Source organism: Haplochromis burtoni, unplaced genomic scaffold (assembly GCF_018398535.1).
Source record: "Haplochromis burtoni strain Fernald_Lab_line unplaced genomic scaffold, NCSU_Asbu1 Contig_47, whole genome shotgun sequence".
Taxonomy (NCBI): domain Eukaryota; kingdom Metazoa; phylum Chordata; class Actinopteri; order Cichliformes; family Cichlidae; genus Haplochromis; species Haplochromis burtoni.
The window spans coordinates 1,637,181-1,653,686 of NW_024582408.1; the positions used below are offsets into that span (position 1 = coordinate 1,637,181).

Below are 16,506 nucleotides of genomic sequence, written 5' to 3' on the forward strand. Positions count from 1 at the left end.
GTGGCTGAGGAAAGATAAATGGCTTAATGGCTTTCCTGGAATGCGAAGTTCACAGGAAGGCTAGATTAAAACTGATTTTTGCAGATACAAGAATGCTTTCCTTTGCTTTCAACTTTAATGTTCAAAGTTTATCCGTTTTTGTGAGCCTTAACAAGCCAACACATTCCTTTGGAGAAATAACAACAGCATTTGTTTGATGAAATCGCCAACGTATTCCATATAAACCTGAGCGACTTGCAAAGTGCAAAAAACGTGATCTTGAACGCCTCACAGATTTGCTGATACAGATAAAATCTTATTGTGCTTTAACTACAAGTGCTTTTCATGCGGTTTTCACAACACGAACAGAGAGAAACAAACAGTCTAACTTTTATTCGGCTTCAGTTTCACAAGTATACGCAAACGGTGCATCAATCATGGAGCGCTTAAAGTCTAACAGATGAGGTTATATGGATGGAAGAAGCATCAGTTTCACCATTTTAGAGTTTCTCCTTCAAAGGGTAGCAACCATTCATGGGTCATAATAAATCTGTATGTTCACAGTGATGTAAATAAATTCACTACGAGCAAACAATTTAATTCAAAGACACTCGCTTGGGGCCCAGCTTTAAAGAAACAAATACATATAATGAAAAAGTCATTAAAAAATGAATTCTTCCACATATTTAACGTGTTTATTGTTTACTTGCAGCTCACACTTGAGCATCCCTGTGGCTTTCACCAAGTGTAAAATAATAGTAATAGTAAGATAAACAACTGCACATCACGACAGAATTATTAGCTAAATTTTAAAATTTCATGTGTAAGTATTTCCCGTCCTTCCATCCATCCATTTATCTTCTGCTTACACGGTGATGAGTCGAGAAGCCAGCAGCCTAAGCAGAGAAGCCCAGACTTGCCTCTCCCCAGCCTCCTCCTCCAGCTTATCCAGGGGAACACCAAGGCGTTCCCAGACTACGAGAGATACAATCTCCACAGCGTGTCTTGGATATCCTCACCTCACCCATCCTAGTGAGATGCCCGCGAACCACCGGAACTTCCTCCTTTTGATGTGGAAGAGTAGCGGCTCTACTTTGAGCCCTTCTCTAACAACTGAAGTCCTCACCCTATCGCTAAGGGAGAGGCCAGCCACCCTTTAAAGAAAGCTCATTTCTGTATTGTCACTCTTATGGTTACAAAGCTCGTGACCATAGGTAAGGGTAGGAACGTAGGTCGCCCAGTAAATCCACAGGTTTGCTTTTATGCTCAGCTCTCTCCTCACCACAATAAACCAGCACAGCATTTACATCACTGCAGATGCGCCTAAGTATTTCCTGAGTGCTGTTAAACGGGGAAAACTTGTCTGTCCTTTTTTTATTTTATTTATTTTATGATTTTTTTAAGGCTATATAAAGTCTGATGACAGCCACTGTGAAATGAAATTATACAAATAAAACTAATTTGTGCTGAAAGTTCAGTTCTCCATGCATTGTAATTTTAAAGCAAACTTCTTATCACAGTATGGATACTTAAGCCCTGCGTGGAGTCATGAGGCTTACTCTCCTACACATGCAAAGTTACACTTTGTTCGATGGTCAGGGGAACCGCACCACATTCCTGCATCTAGAGGATTCCTCTGGATAAAGAGCAACATATTGTGCAGCTTTGCACATAAATGAGCAAAAACTTATCCACCCATATCTTGTTTTTTAAAAGTCATTAAAGATCTTTGCGGTCATTTCACTCTGGAAACAGCACACTTCAAAGAAATCATTAAAAGCCCCAAATTACCATAGCATTCATACAGATGATGTCTGGATATGAACATCTTCGGTAGGCTAAGCTTTACAAATGTTCTGATGTAATTTTTCAAAAGAAAGCAAATATTGTATTTTCTCAAGCTTATTTGGTTAGATATCCAGAGCAGACAAGCATGATATCATCTTTACCCATAAGGCCTCAACCTTTGTCTAATCACTAGATCAAACACTGGCACTAAATTAAAGACTCCTGGGGATAGTCGCTGTGAAATGTGAGATTGAGAGAATGTACTGTTATCGAAAAGTAAACAGTTCTCACGCTCTCTGAAAATGCCGACGGACTAGAGCCAAGTGAGAAAAAGCTAATCCTCAGAGTTCAAAGCAATCAAGTTAATATATTTTATGTCTTAAAATGTTTTCAGATTGGAGCTTCATTTCTCCAGGGTCCAGAGTTACACTGGGAAAAATCTGTACATAAAATGGACACAGCCGAGTAGCTTATTTTTTTTCAATAACTAAAATCCAGAAAAAGAATTTAAGTCACAACAGCAGTCGCCTCAAGTCGCTTTATATTGTAAGGTAAGACCCTACAATATGAAGAGAAAATCCCAACAATTAAATGACCACCTCAGAGCAACCACTTCTCAACGGTGGGAAGGAAAAACTCCCTTTGAATAGGAAGAAGCCTCCGACAGGACCAGGCTCGGGGAGGGGCCATTTGATGCAACTGGTTGGGGGGTGATGGGAGAAATAAGAAAAAGAAATAAGATAAAAGAAAAAGAAATTACGACAAGAAGAAGCTGGTGTGAGAGAGTACTCGTCACTGCCATGAATGAATGGCTACAGGTGGTATGAGGGGCCGTACAAGCCAAAATTCTTTCTTTCACTTTCACACACATACATTCTTTCTTCACATACATATACTTTAATTTTTATTCTCATATTTACACATATTTAACATGCATAATGCAATATTATGCTCTCTTATACATGTGTTGTCATTCATGCAAATAACATATGTATGTAAGAAGAGAGTGCATGCATGTCTGAAGAAAATATATGTATGCAAGAGAATAATGTATGTGTATGAAAAAGTATAGTGGAAACATAAGGAGTAGTGGAAATGGAAGGTAGAGTGTCTGCACGGCTGTGATTGGCTGAGAAGCACGAGCCGGTTACTTTCAGGTGTCTAACAGCATGGATGGGGGAGAAGAAACTTGAGTACTTCAGCAAGCTTTGCAATATCAGTCTTTTCGATATCAGACCCAGAAACACTTTGGCAACTGAAACCACCGATCAAGGAAAAGGTAAGAACAAAACAGGATGCTACTTATCTGCACATTTGCCAAATACAAAATATTAAATATGCTTTGCTGATTTAGCAACACACTTTGTTACAACATTTTAGCACTAGCTAATTCGTTCAGATAAGCATCCACATTAAGAACAGTAAAGGCCATGATGTTTATTTAAATATTAGTGGGACTATTTGTACTTGTGACCCAAATGTAAGTTGATGCGTACTTTGATATTATTTATACTAAATTATCTTTATTAATGTGGGAGGTGGTAGCTACATTAGCTTGAAGAAGAAGACTGAAGAAGGATGAGTGACGAAACGTTTTCCCCACTGAAAACGCTACATCCAGATGAACAAAATCAACTTTTAGGGTATGTAAATATAAAAATTAAAATAAAACTTTGTGAAAGTATACGTATATGTATGTGGAGAAGAATGCATGTGTGTGAAAGTGAAAGAAGGATTTTTGGCTTGTTTGGCCCCTCATATCTTTCTCTGGTTTCATAAGCAGTCAGTAAAAAAAAAATCAGTCATCCATTTAAGGACTGTGATGTATTCAGTTCTTAACTATTTCTCTCATTGTCAACGAATCTTGACGATCAAAACAAACAAAAAAATCGGTAGCTTCTCTTTGAATTTGTTCAATACGTTCGAATATATTGTTTAAGTTATAATGTCATTTTCATTACTACTACTAATTTAACCACAATGCTAGTAAAGAAAACACAATGGCTTTGACCAGCTTCATTGCTTGGTTCTTCTGGGTTAGGTCTGGGCATGTCAAATAAGTTTTCCAAGTGTATTCCATTTTTTGGTTCAAGAGTGACTTCCTGCTTAAGGATGAACTTCCTGTGTTACAAAATGCATACACGTGAATGTCAGAATGCATGTATGCAAAAGGATGAATATTGGGATTGTATGTATATGTGAGTAAAGGAGTACAAATATCTATGCGTTGAAAAATAAAGAGTATATATATGCACAAGTAGAAATGGCTGCACCTGTAAGGGTAATAAATGTATGTCAGCATAAAAATATGTAGCATTAATAAAAAATAGAATATGTGTGAAAGGAAAATTAATGTATGAGTGAATATGTATACACATTTTCACTGCAATGTTGACCCTGTGCTAACTTGCATATGACAAATAAAGCTGAAACCGATATGAAATAAGAAGAAGAGTGTACAAAGATGACAATACATGTACGCATGTGTGACAATATCTGTATATGAAAGAACAATATATTTACACAAGAGTGACATAACAAACTTTAGCTTGTATGGCCGCTCATAAAATGGACCACAAAACGCCCCTATATTTTTTCAAATTTACCAAATAGCTCACTATGCCTCTCCCCACTTAAACAGCTTTGTTAGAAAGCCAGAGTTAAATTCTACATCGAACACCAATGGAATATTTAGTCAGTGCAAGCAGAGCAGTCTCAGCAGTGCGGCAGTGTTTCTGATATCTATCAAAGTGATTTCCCAAAGGGTCAGGGTTAAAAAAAAAACAAAAAAAAACGCTCACTGCTCTCAGTTCTAAAAGAAGTAGAAATGTGTTGCTGGCAGTGATTTTCTGCTAGTTCATAAAGCCCCTGGCACAGTTGGAGGGCCTCTGGCCTCAGGTAATTTGGTGAAGAGTCTCAGATTGTCACCACACTCTCAGTGGGAGCCACTTAAAGGATCAGCGCCTGCGGCTCAATCTGAACCACTGTAAGCTTGGATGGTTTGTAGTGGGAAAGCAAGCACAGGGCATTTATGCTGTATGTAAGAGTGACTAAACAGCTGATGGTAAAGCACTGAAAAACCCTGCTACCCTGACAAAGAAGCATTATAATTTTTAAGATTGTTTTGTTTTCTCCCAGCTCCCAGTTCTTGTTAAAAGAACTAGAAGGTTCATGAAGGACACTGAGTCAGACACACTCATAAACTCTCATAAACAACATATTATTCTAACCATAACGCATTGTATTGACGAACAGTTAAATGACTATTTTAAATCTTTGGTGGGAATAAGAAAAATCCTCCAAACAGCGTAAAGATGAAAGACTATATTTTCATAGTTAAATACTTGTAGTACACTTTAATAAACACACCAATGCTCCTCTGTATATCAGAGACAGATTTTTACTCTCTACTGCGTTAGTTTACCTGGAGGTTTAATTATCTTGGGATGGTTTGGTTCTCAAATATGAACATGTACACACTGGTCACATTGTTAGGGACAACTGTTCAACTGCTTGTGAACCCAAATTTCTAATCGACCTGCTGAAGTTCAAACTAAGCATCAGAATGAGAAAAAACACGATTAAAGTGACTTTGAACGAGATATAGTTGTTTCAAAAATTGCCGATCTACCATCTCCAGTGAGCAGTTGGAGATCAAGGGAGGATGGGCATTCTCCCTTGATCATATCTGAATGCACAACATGTTCAACCTCGAAGCAGACTGGCTACAGCTGCAGAAGGCACCACTCTTGTAAGGTAAGAACAGGAAGCTGATGGGATAATTTGCATAAACTCAATAATATTGGAAAACAGAAGATTGGAAAAGCACCAACTGAGCATTATTTAAACACCACAGCTATCTGAGTATTGTTTTCCGTCCACATCCAACCCTTTATCACCCCAGTGTACCCATCTTCTGATGTCTGCTTCAAGCAGGATAACACAAAATGTCACAAATCATTTTAAACTGGTTTCTTGAAGATGATGGTGAGTTTATTGAACTCAAATGGCCTCCACAGCCACCAGCTCCAACTCAGTACTAGCAAAGTATTTAACAAAGTGGTTGGTGAGTGCATGTGAGATACTTGTCGGATGCTTGAGACATCCGCTTGAAGACGCTTGAACTCCTTGGTTGAGTATTTAATAAGCAGTTAATGTCATTGTATGTTGATATTAATAAGTGCTTGTCTTCAATGCTGAGATATTTATATCATAACACCTGTTTTTTGCGTTGAAAATTGGTACGTGTCTTTTGATATACCAACCTCAACATCTCGGGAGAAGTCACTTACAACAGAACAAGCTGCTGTTAACCAAAACGTTGATACACATTTATATGTGTTTACAACTACATTAGAGAGCACAATAAAGTGCTCACTAAATGTTTACACACTGCTAAATGGGGAGGGGTGGAAAACAAAGTGTTCCTGGCTCTAATCTAATCTCATCTAATCTAATTTAGAGAAAATGTGGGACAGCTAGGTCACAAAATTTAGTATTATTAATAACATGATGTTACACAAGTTCAGTCATTGTAGATGTTTTCTTGTATTAAATTAAAGGAATTGTACAATTTGATTTTCCACGTGATTACCAAAGTGTACTCCTGTTACCAAAGCGTAGATGATTACAAATAAATTACAACAAATCCACCACAACCTTTTCTTTCTACACATTTTGTGACAATATTTCTGTATATTTTGTATTTGTATCATTGTATCTGAAAATGCAGGTGCATCAGTAAAAACACAACAAAGAAAAATAAAAAATAAATAAAATAAAATACAATGTTGTTTAACAGGAGAAAAAAGAGGAACAAAGGAGTAACAGTTTGAAAGCTGTTACATATTAGCAGTAAATAATCAGTATCCCCTTCTATAAAAGCATGTCTTATTTGCACATTAGATTTGCATTTTCTGCTGCTGTATTTCAAGACATAAAATGATGAGTGCAAAGTTAAGTAAACAAACATGCAGTAAGTTTGACAGCGCAAAATGAGTGGGAAGGAGCAGTCATTGAGTCTTTTCATGTCCGCTCATTGGCTGGGTGTCGTTACGTTTGTGTTTTGTTTTGCCCCCTCCGGCATCCACAGAGGAAACCCATCCCTCGTGAGCAAAGTGCACGACGGAGGGGGTGCTCACCACCGAGGCCCTGGTCTTCTGCCTTGTCATTGGTCACGGCAAAACCTACATCAGTTTAAAACCAGACACCACTTTCTTCACACAGCACAACCCCCTAAAAAGAGAGCTGAGGAGGGAGAGGCTGCACGAGAGATAAGCAGAGTTGGTCTCAGGATGCCTGCATATGCCACCAACATGAGGACAAAGTTCCCCATCATAGCCTTGATTTTGGAGATTATCACCATCATCCTATTTGCGGTATTTGTCGTCTATGATGATGGGGAACATGGACACCATGACTCACACGACACCCACAATAACACTGACCATAAATTGGAGCCTATGGACCTCTACCCCAGTAAGTCTACCTGGAGCCGCATGCTTGCTTGCTTGCTTGGTCAACATTTTATTTCTAAATAGATTTTTATGAATGCTACATCTGTTATATCACAGTGTTGAGACTGCATCTAAAAAAAATTTAGACTAAAAGCAGAAAATATTAGTGACACTGAAATTTTACAGAAAACAAGATGACAAACATTTTGCTTGTTTCTCATAAAAATAGCAAAGTAAACAAAATTTCCACATTTATTTTTACTTTCTTTTTCTTGAATAAAATAAATTCTATTTTAGGGGTCTAGTTAATCAATCAGTCGCTTGCAAACATAAATTGGAGGTTGTTTGCAGCGCAGGTCAACTAAATGCAATAAAAGGAGTCATGGGGTTGAATTCTCATCTGTCACAAGGTCTAATCAAACACATGCAGCTGAGAAGACAAGTGAATCCTGTTGGGAAAGGTGGAGGTCACATGTGATTTCATTACTGTGTCCAAAAAAGGCTCATAAAGGACAGTCAGGTGGAAGCTGGAGGTTTTGTGCTGCATTCAAATTGATATTTTTCAAGTTATCCTGCAGTAGCTTTAGCATTTTTTGTGAGCTCTGAGCGGTTTCTACAGTTTAGCGGCTTCTTTGCAGCTTGTGCACTTATCTGCATTCAGATAGCTGCTGTTTTACTGCATGAGTGCCTGCTCACGATTGGGTGGGGCGGTTGTGACACCCAAGAGATTAGCTCAGCATTGAAGCTGACCGTATCTTCTTCTTCACATGGGATGTTTAAGTCACATACGTTGACTATCAAGAAATAAATTCTGAAGTAAAGATCACATTTAAGGCTAGACTCTGCTGTGAACTCTGCTGTGTCTTTTCTGCACAAAACTTATGTTATCTTTGTAACACTCCATTAATTCCCAGTTAGTCATAAAGGAGTAAAAAATATGCAGTGATTTATCTTCAAAAGTTCAGAAGGGATACTTGTTTTTGGAATAACAGGCCCAGAGCTAAAACTTTTGCAAAATTTAAATTATGCTTGATAATCTAAAACCATTAGCATTTAAACTGGGACTGCGCAATGTTAGAAAGCATGAGGCTTGGGGTTGCATGCTGAAAGAGATCCATTATCTCACACATCCCAGACTTCTGCAATTACAAGCTCAAAGGACAACAAATAAGCAGTTAAAACATGCAATTTGCAGAAGTAAAATTGTGGTCTAGTATGAAAAAATACCTCAAAAATGTTGTAATTGTGACTTTTTGTCTTTCATTTCTTCTTAAAGAGTGATTAATATGCTAAATTAAACATTAAAGTAAAGGAAGACTTTGACTTAATACTTTGTAAAATGAAATAATTATTCATCTTTTTTTTGCATGGCTTGAAAAAAAAGGCTGCACAGTTGCACCTGAGGTGTCTCTCGCTTGTCTTGGTTCAGCCAGTTCTTCAGAGGATTCGCGTTACCTAACATCTAGGCGTGGTGCCAGTCACTGTGGCTGCTTTCCAGTTTTATCTCATCCCCGTCCCCCATCTACTGTTCTACAAAGAGAGCAATTCTGACTCACCCAGCTGAGAAACAGAGAGGGGTAAAAGTGCAAGTTCAGGGGCAAAAAGATTTTCTTCAAAACAGCTTCATGGAGTTAAGCTTAGTCAGATGTCTACACATCAGCTTGCAGGTGCAGATGTCTTCAAAATGCTGATTGTTACTGCTAATTAAGACTGAAATGGAAAGATGTGACTCTCTTTTGGTGTTTGGTTTTGATGTTGAACTGTCAGAACCTGGAGCGTTTTTATTATAATAGAGCACACAGTAATCAGATGTTGAGCTATCAGGGCTTTTAAGCACATATACAGATTCCTGACTAAAGCAGATGTGAGTGGGTTTGTATGTTTCCCAAATACCCAAGGATGTGTTAGAAATTTGCTGACATTCTATATGCAGAAACAGTTTATGGAAATAGATGTGGATGCATTTAATCTCCCCCATTATCGCCATTTGAAAGCTGCTGCTTGCAAAATAATGTACTCTGATGTAAATGGCGCATGGGAGCCTGACGCTTTAAACAGCTTTAACGCACCTACGTCTGAGTTTGGGCTTTTTCGTCTAGGGGATAAAATCAAAATGTTGAGATTGAGTTCACATTCAACCTCTATTTTTACTTTTCAAAATGCTAAATCATGATAAATAATACTTCAAACTTTTAACATAAATGTCTATCTACAAAATATGAAGCAGATGATACTTTTATAGTATAATACAAGGCCACAGCTAGGAAAGGCTGATCTTGCCTTAGCACAAAGACTGGAAACAACTAATCTGACTCTTTTACAAGTCAACAAAAATGTCCAAAGTTTAATGTTTAACACATTTTATGTAAGTGTAAAAACAACATGTTGTCAGACTGTTTCTTGGCAGCGTATAGTAACATCCTCCAGTCTTTGCCATTTGTCTGATAAACCACTGACAACTTTGTGGTAATAACACTTCAGCCATTAAACAGATGAGATGTAAAATAAAGAATTTTAGAGGCTTAAACTGGCAGATCTTTTTTGCTTTTCTTTAGAGAGTTCAAAGTTGGTCTTCTCCATTTTCAGTCTTTGTGCTAAGCTAAGCGAAAAGGCTGCTTTATATATTACTCATGAACACAGCAGAACCACAGACTGTATATAAAAGATGGGCACACTCACATTGTTTCTGGTCTCATTATGTTGAAGCTGTAATTTTAGCATTTTGGCTAAATGCTAATAGAGACAACAACTAGAGAAAACTGTCTGTAGCTCTTTTTCTAGAGACAGACTAGACTATAGTTGGATGCAAAAATAGAGTCCTAAACTATCAGCTAAACTTCATAACCTTGGTTAGCAAGTTGCATTCATAATGTATACAGAAGCATAGTGCAGACATAGTAGACAGGTAGCTGCTAACTGGTGTTGAGAGACGAATGTGCAATACCACACAACAGGCTTTTCAAAGCTACCAACACCAAAAACATGGTCAAGAGGTCTAGTCCAGTGATGCTAATTAGCCTAGTGAAGCTTAGCAGACAGCCATTCACTGTCCAGCTGTTTATATCAGCACATCAGGCAGTTAGAATAGCCACACCCCTAAATAAACTCACCCATTCTCTTCTATCCATACACCAAAACCTTATTTGTACCATGCTGTAAGCATGTTTACTTTCACTGTGAAGTTCAACATTTTAAAACTAAACTAGCTTTCAGATTCTGCCACCAGTGGCCAGCAGAGGAACTGCAGGTGTTTTTTGCACTTGTTTTAAGTCAGTTAAGTACTCATAACTAACTAAGAACAAACAAACTGAGAAACAGCTGTAAAAGTATTTTTTAAGGCTGCAACACAGTGTGTCCTGTCTAGACAATAACAGACACAATGTGTGCTCATTATGAACTAAGGAAATTAGTCTATTGTTTCCCAGCCTACACATACATACAGCTTGATATATTTTCCACATGTAAAGCTCATCATAGCAAGCTTAAAACCTTAAGGGAAAAAGAAGTCTCCCTTCCTGCCATGATGATGACTCAAATCCCCCTAAAATGTATTTGGCCTTAATCCAGACTCATCTATCCTCACTTATCAAAAAATTATATATATATATATATATATATATATATATGTCTGTGTGTGTGTGTGTGTGTGGGTGGATGTATGTATGTATGTATGTATGTATGTGTTTTTTGTCCTCAGATGAGGTTTGAAGCAAGGACAGGCGAATATATATATATAATATATATAATATATATATATATATTATATATATTATATATATATTATATTATATATTTATATATATATATATTATATATTGTGTGTGTGTGTGTGTTTTGTGTGTGTGTGTGTGTTATGTGTGTGTGTGTGTGTATATATAATATATGTGTGTTGGTGTGTGTTGTGTGTGTGTGTGTGTGTTGTGTTGTTGTGATGTGTGTGTGTGTTGGTGTGTGTGATTATGTAATCACAGATGGGTTACATCTATCAATCTATAGATTTATATATATATATCTGTTTATGTGTGTGTGTGTGTGTGTGTGTGTGTGTGTGTGTTTGTGTGTGTGTGTTTGTGTGTCTGTGTATGTGTGTATGTGTATGTATGTTTGTGTGTGTGTATATTTGTGTGTGTGTGTGTGTGTGTGTGTGTGTGTGTGTGTGTGTGTGTGTGTGTGTGTGTGTGTGTGTGTGTGTGTGTAATCAAACAGGGGATATAAGATGAGCAAACTCCAAACCTTGCTGCCTTTTTCAGTCTAACGGCTGACAAAAAGAGATAAGAGTGCACAAAGCATCCCCTCCCTTTGAGACATCTTAAGTTTAGACTTATTAACATCATATGCACTTAATAGAAAAGCACAAGCCCATAACCCCAACAGGGACAGTGGGGGTATTTTCTCAGCATGCCATTCATAGTGTGATTGAATTGCTTTTCCACCTGACAGGTCACAGCTGACAATGAGGCCACTGTGGACAGAAATGAATCCTGAGAAGTCCAGCTACTTCTCAATAAGTCATTTAAACCACAAAGTTAAAAAAAAAAAACATACCACTGTGAGCAGCAGGGTCGCAGCAAATACTTTACTTTGAACTGAATAAGTGTTTCATTCAATTCAATTATAAGACCACATTCAACTGAGGTTAAAGTGGGACTAGCTAACACAGCATTAACTGACCTCCCTTCTCATGTCCCCAGTGTTTCAGGACGTCCACGTGATGATCTTCATTGGCTTCGGGTTCCTGATGACATTTCTCAAGAGATACGGGTTCAGCAGTGTGGGCATCAACTTGCTCCTGGCTGCCTTCGGCCTGCAGTGGGGCCTCCTCATGCAGGGCATCTGGCACCTGGAAGGGGGCAAGATTAAAGTCAGCATTTTGAAGTATGGCTTTCTTTGCTGCACATATCGCTTTTCAAAAACAACTGCTATAAGAAAAATGCACATGGCTGGCTGTAGGTTTGGGGTTGCTGTCATGATGCAAGTCCCTAAGACTTGCACAGCCTTCTACATCATTACCAAGTACATGCTAAATAAAGCCAATTCCTGCACATGACAAGCTCTAATAGATCACAGATGATGTCTGTTGATGTTTTTTCTAATAACTTTTGTTCTCACTCCTGCAGAATAATCAATGCAGATTTCAGCACAGCTACGGTCCTGATTTCATTTGGCGCCGTTCTGGGTAAAACCAGCCCTGTGCAGCTCCTCATCATGACCATACTGGAGATCACCATCTTTTCCGTCAATGAGCATCTGGTGGTTGCTATCATGGAAGTGAGTTCATAGTAGCAAGTGCATGTGTGTCCATGAACTGAGCAAAAAAACATAAATCCCCACATAACAACCATGAATATTCACTGTTTTATCAAACACTACTGTGGGTCTATCATGCCTTTCTCTTCAACAGGCTAGTGATGTTGGAGCATCTATGATCATCCATGCTTACGGAGCCTACTTTGGCTTGGCAGTGGCTCGAGTACTTTACAGACCAGGTTTAAGAAATGGACATGAGAACGATGGATCTGTTTATCACTCTGATATGTTTGCTATGATCGGTAAGAGAGCACAGAAAATAATTCTGTGATCATATATTAAAATGTGTTTACAGAGATAGTTTTCCCTTCTTTCCCGTGACTTTCCCTCCCTGGTGCATCACTGGCCTCCAATGGAAGTCAGACTTATGCCATCTAGTGGACACAGACAGCTGTGCAGCATGGACCTTGACATTTCCGTTTTTAACATCCTCTTCTACAGGAACCATCTTCTTGTGGATGTTCTGGCCCAGCTTTAACTCAGCCATCGCTGAACCACCGTTGAGCTACACTCAGCTCACTGCAGTGATCAACACCTACCTCTCCCTGGCCGCCTGCGTGCTCTCTGCCTATGCCATCTCCAGCCTGGTGGAGCACAAAGGAAAACTGGACATGGTCCGGCAACTTTACTCTAATAGTTATGACAGCGACAGTTCACAGAGTTAAAAGCAGAAATTCAGTCATACACTTGTCTTTATGTCTTTCTACTGCACAGGTGCACATTCAGAACGCCACCTTGGCTGGTGGTGTTGCAGTGGGAACATGTGCTGACATGAGCATCGGGCCATTTGGAGCCATGCTGATTGGGCTCGTAGCTGGCATTATCTCCACCCTGGGATTCAAATACCTAAATGTGAGTCAAAAGAAATACAACTGGTACAACCTGGTACAGGCTGAATCTGAATTAGCAATGTGTACTTTTGTTGGTGACTAAAAATCCCCTGTCATTCCTTCTCTGCAGCCTATACTGGCATCCAACCTGGGTATCCAGGATACCTGCGGTGTCCACAATCTGCATGGCTTGCCTGGCATCCTGGGCGGGCTGGCTGGAATTGTGGCTGCAGCTTTGGGGAAAAAAGACGGGTAATAGTCACCTCACGCAATAAAATCTCACCACAGTATTATAATAACCCATATATACACACACATAAAAGCAATATGGCTTTGACACGATTTACTTCATTTAAAAGTCACTTCTTCTCATCCTGTCTCCTTAGTGCTAGCGCTACCATGCAAGCTGCTGCCTTGGGTTCATCCCTCGGGTTCGCTTTGGTTGGGGGTACTATTACAGGTGGGCAGAGGAGATTAATAAAACTATAAATGTTACACCCAACGGCCAAATTGCTCAATGGAAAGACATTGAGGTTTAGAAAAGGGTGATCAAACATTCATTTTCTTCTTTAAGGTCTAATAATGAAGTTGCCTTTCTGGGGACAACCTCCAGACCAGAACTGCTTCGATGACTCTATTTACTGGGAGGTAAGAAATCCCATTCCTCATAAATATTATCTTCAGGTCTCTGACTGTCTGGTGCGAGTGGCAGAAGGCAGATTTGTTTATTCAAGTTATTAACTCAGATAGACTTGGTTCATATATCAGTGTAAGTAGAGAAAAAGTGAGCACATCCAGGCACAAAAACTACACATACCTGACAAACACCGTGTTTTAATAATTAAAGTATTAAATTAGAGCCAAATAATAAGCAGTCAATCAGTATATCATTAGATACAGATTTTAATTCACAGAAACACATTGTGCATATCATGCATGTCCATAAATGCATTGTGCATTTGTTTGAACTGTATTTTGCTTGCCTGGTGACCATTTATGCCACAGACAAATAATTTGCATTGCTCGTTTTCCAGGTTCCTAATGAGGAGGAAGAGAACGAGGAGAGCCTGGCTCACGGAGATCAATCAAAGCACAAAGCAGATGTTTAAACAATTGCCCACGATTTTGCCTTAGCTATAAATGAAGACGTTTTTTTAAAAAGTCACAGTTCAGCTCCACCACAAGACCAAATATCAGTTTGTTGATGCAGGATTCGCTTAAACGTGGTGCTTATTCCATTTCTGAACTGCGAACCACGCACAGAGTTATTTTCATCATAGTAAAGTTTGAATTTGTATCGGAAAGAGCACTTAAACGTTATATATTAATATATATAAAATATATATATATAATATATATATATATAATATATAATATATATATATATATATATATACAATATATATATACTGATAACATATATATATACACACACACATATATGACATGATATAAAAAATTTAAATTTGGTTAACTTCAGGGATTTTTTTTTTTTACACTTGTTGACTTATCATTCCGAACCGCTCCACAGCTTCACTGCTGACACACTTGTATAAGCTCTTTTTTTTTTTTCATTTTATATGATAAAAAAACATAAAAGCATGTTTACTATATGATTACAGTGTGTATTTTTCTTATACATTATATTTTTCTGTAGAAGCTCGAGCAGAAAAACTGCGCTTTGACCTCACTGGAGCCCAGTCCTCATGTGAGAGGTTAAGTCAGGCATTGTAAAAACCAGCAGTGTGGCTCTGAAGTGTGCAGGGACAGCCGTATGATATTACTGCAACTAATAAACCTTCCTAGCATTTTCTATCTTTCTGAGCGCAGCTGTAGAAAAGTTGATTGGCTGTCACTGGGTGAGCTGGGGTTTGTTTTTCACTCTGTTTTCTGTTCAGAGCAAATGTATTCCTACATGTACATACAGTTTAGATCTTAGACATGGACATGGTCAGTTTTATCAAAGCTTTAAACATAGAAACTGGTACTGAATATTTTTCAGATATTATTCAAACAGTATAAAAGGAAGCTACCTACCAATATGCAGTGCCACGATGGCAACAAACAAACTGTCATACCATAGATAGTATCATAATATCCACCATTTTTCTTTCCTCTATTGCTGTGAAATTTGTGCACTGTGCACTCCCTCAATCTAGATTTTGAACAGCACGACGGCAAAGCACTGCAGGACAGGTTAAAACACGGGACTGAGCGCTAGATAAAACTGACTTAATGATTTTCTTGTTTTTTCTCAAATGATCTATGATGCTCACACTAAAATGCATCATGATTTTGTATTTTTATACAGCTAACATGAGCTCTTATTTGTATGGTATACTATTACTGTCATAATAAACATGTTTTTGTACAGTTTTTGTGGTTATTTTAAAGCATGTTTCAATTATTTCAAGTTCTCAGTTTAACTAAAGAAATGTTATGGGAGGATTTTTTTGTTTTGTTTTGTTTTTTGTCTTGGATTTTTGCCCTCCTCTGTATAAGCAATGAGAGACAGAGCATAATTTTAATTCTACACAATATAACCGAGTTAAATGATTACCAGAATGACGTCAGTGCATAATCTGACTCTTCGATGGGTGCATGGCTCAATTATAACTGCAATTTCTCCGTTTCTTATTGATTTCTTTGATGGATCGCCATGAAATTTTGTTCAGACATCCATCACTCATCACTGGACCTGCAATACACACAATATACTTGAGCTCTGCAGAGCCCACTACATGAGCTGAATTATTCGTATTAGAGACAACTAAACAAACAAACATCTGAAAATAAATGCATGGAAATTTTTATTAGGGGTCACCAAAGAAGATCATCTTCTTCAATCTCACCTTATCCATAGTACCTTCCTCTGTCACACAAACCCTCTACGTGTGTTTTTGTTAGCGCCACCACCTCCAAACCAACTATCATAGCAGGTCTCACTTTTTATGAAACTTCCCCTTCACTCCTGCCACTATCCTTCTTTTGCAAATCACTACTAATACTCATCTCCACCTACTCCACAATGTCTGCGTGCTCTTCTTGCTTGGGATGGTTGACCCCAGGTATTTAAATTCATCCACCTTCGCTCTTACTCCTCCTTTCTTCTTCACCTTCCCATTCACGCACGCATTCTATCTCAC

The 16,506-nt window shown here is 38.3% G+C and overlaps 1 protein-coding gene across 1 annotated transcript; it reads left to right on the forward strand.

Annotated features, from left to right (window-relative positions):
• Positions 1–6,969: 6,969 nt before the first annotated feature.
• On the forward strand, positions 6,970–14,515 carry rhag (Rh associated glycoprotein). The gene is made up of 10 exons (XM_005921560.3): positions 6,970–7,245; positions 11,915–12,098; positions 12,341–12,491; positions 12,625–12,772; positions 12,972–13,144; positions 13,245–13,382; positions 13,491–13,612; positions 13,747–13,820; positions 13,935–14,008; positions 14,395–14,515. The coding sequence occupies exons 1-10, from the start codon at positions 7,062–7,064 to the stop codon at positions 14,467–14,469; spliced, it is 1,323 nt and encodes a 440-aa protein (XP_005921622.1). The 5' UTR covers positions 6,970–7,061; the 3' UTR covers positions 14,470–14,515.
• Positions 14,516–16,506: the final 1,991 nt, after the last annotated feature.

Bases quoted from the DNA above. Each gene is read 5' to 3' on its own strand.
- rhag (XM_005921560.3), top strand. From the start codon at position 7,062: ATGCCTGCATATGCCACCAACATGAGGACAAAGTTCCCCATCATAGCC. The intron at 7,246-11,914 runs GTAAGTCTACCT...TCATGTCCCCAG, and splicing joins GCCTATGGACCTCTACCCCA to TGTTTCAGGACGTCCACGTG. The intron at 12,492-12,624 runs GTGAGTTCATAG...TCTCTTCAACAG, and splicing joins TGGTGGTTGCTATCATGGAA to GCTAGTGATGTTGGAGCATC.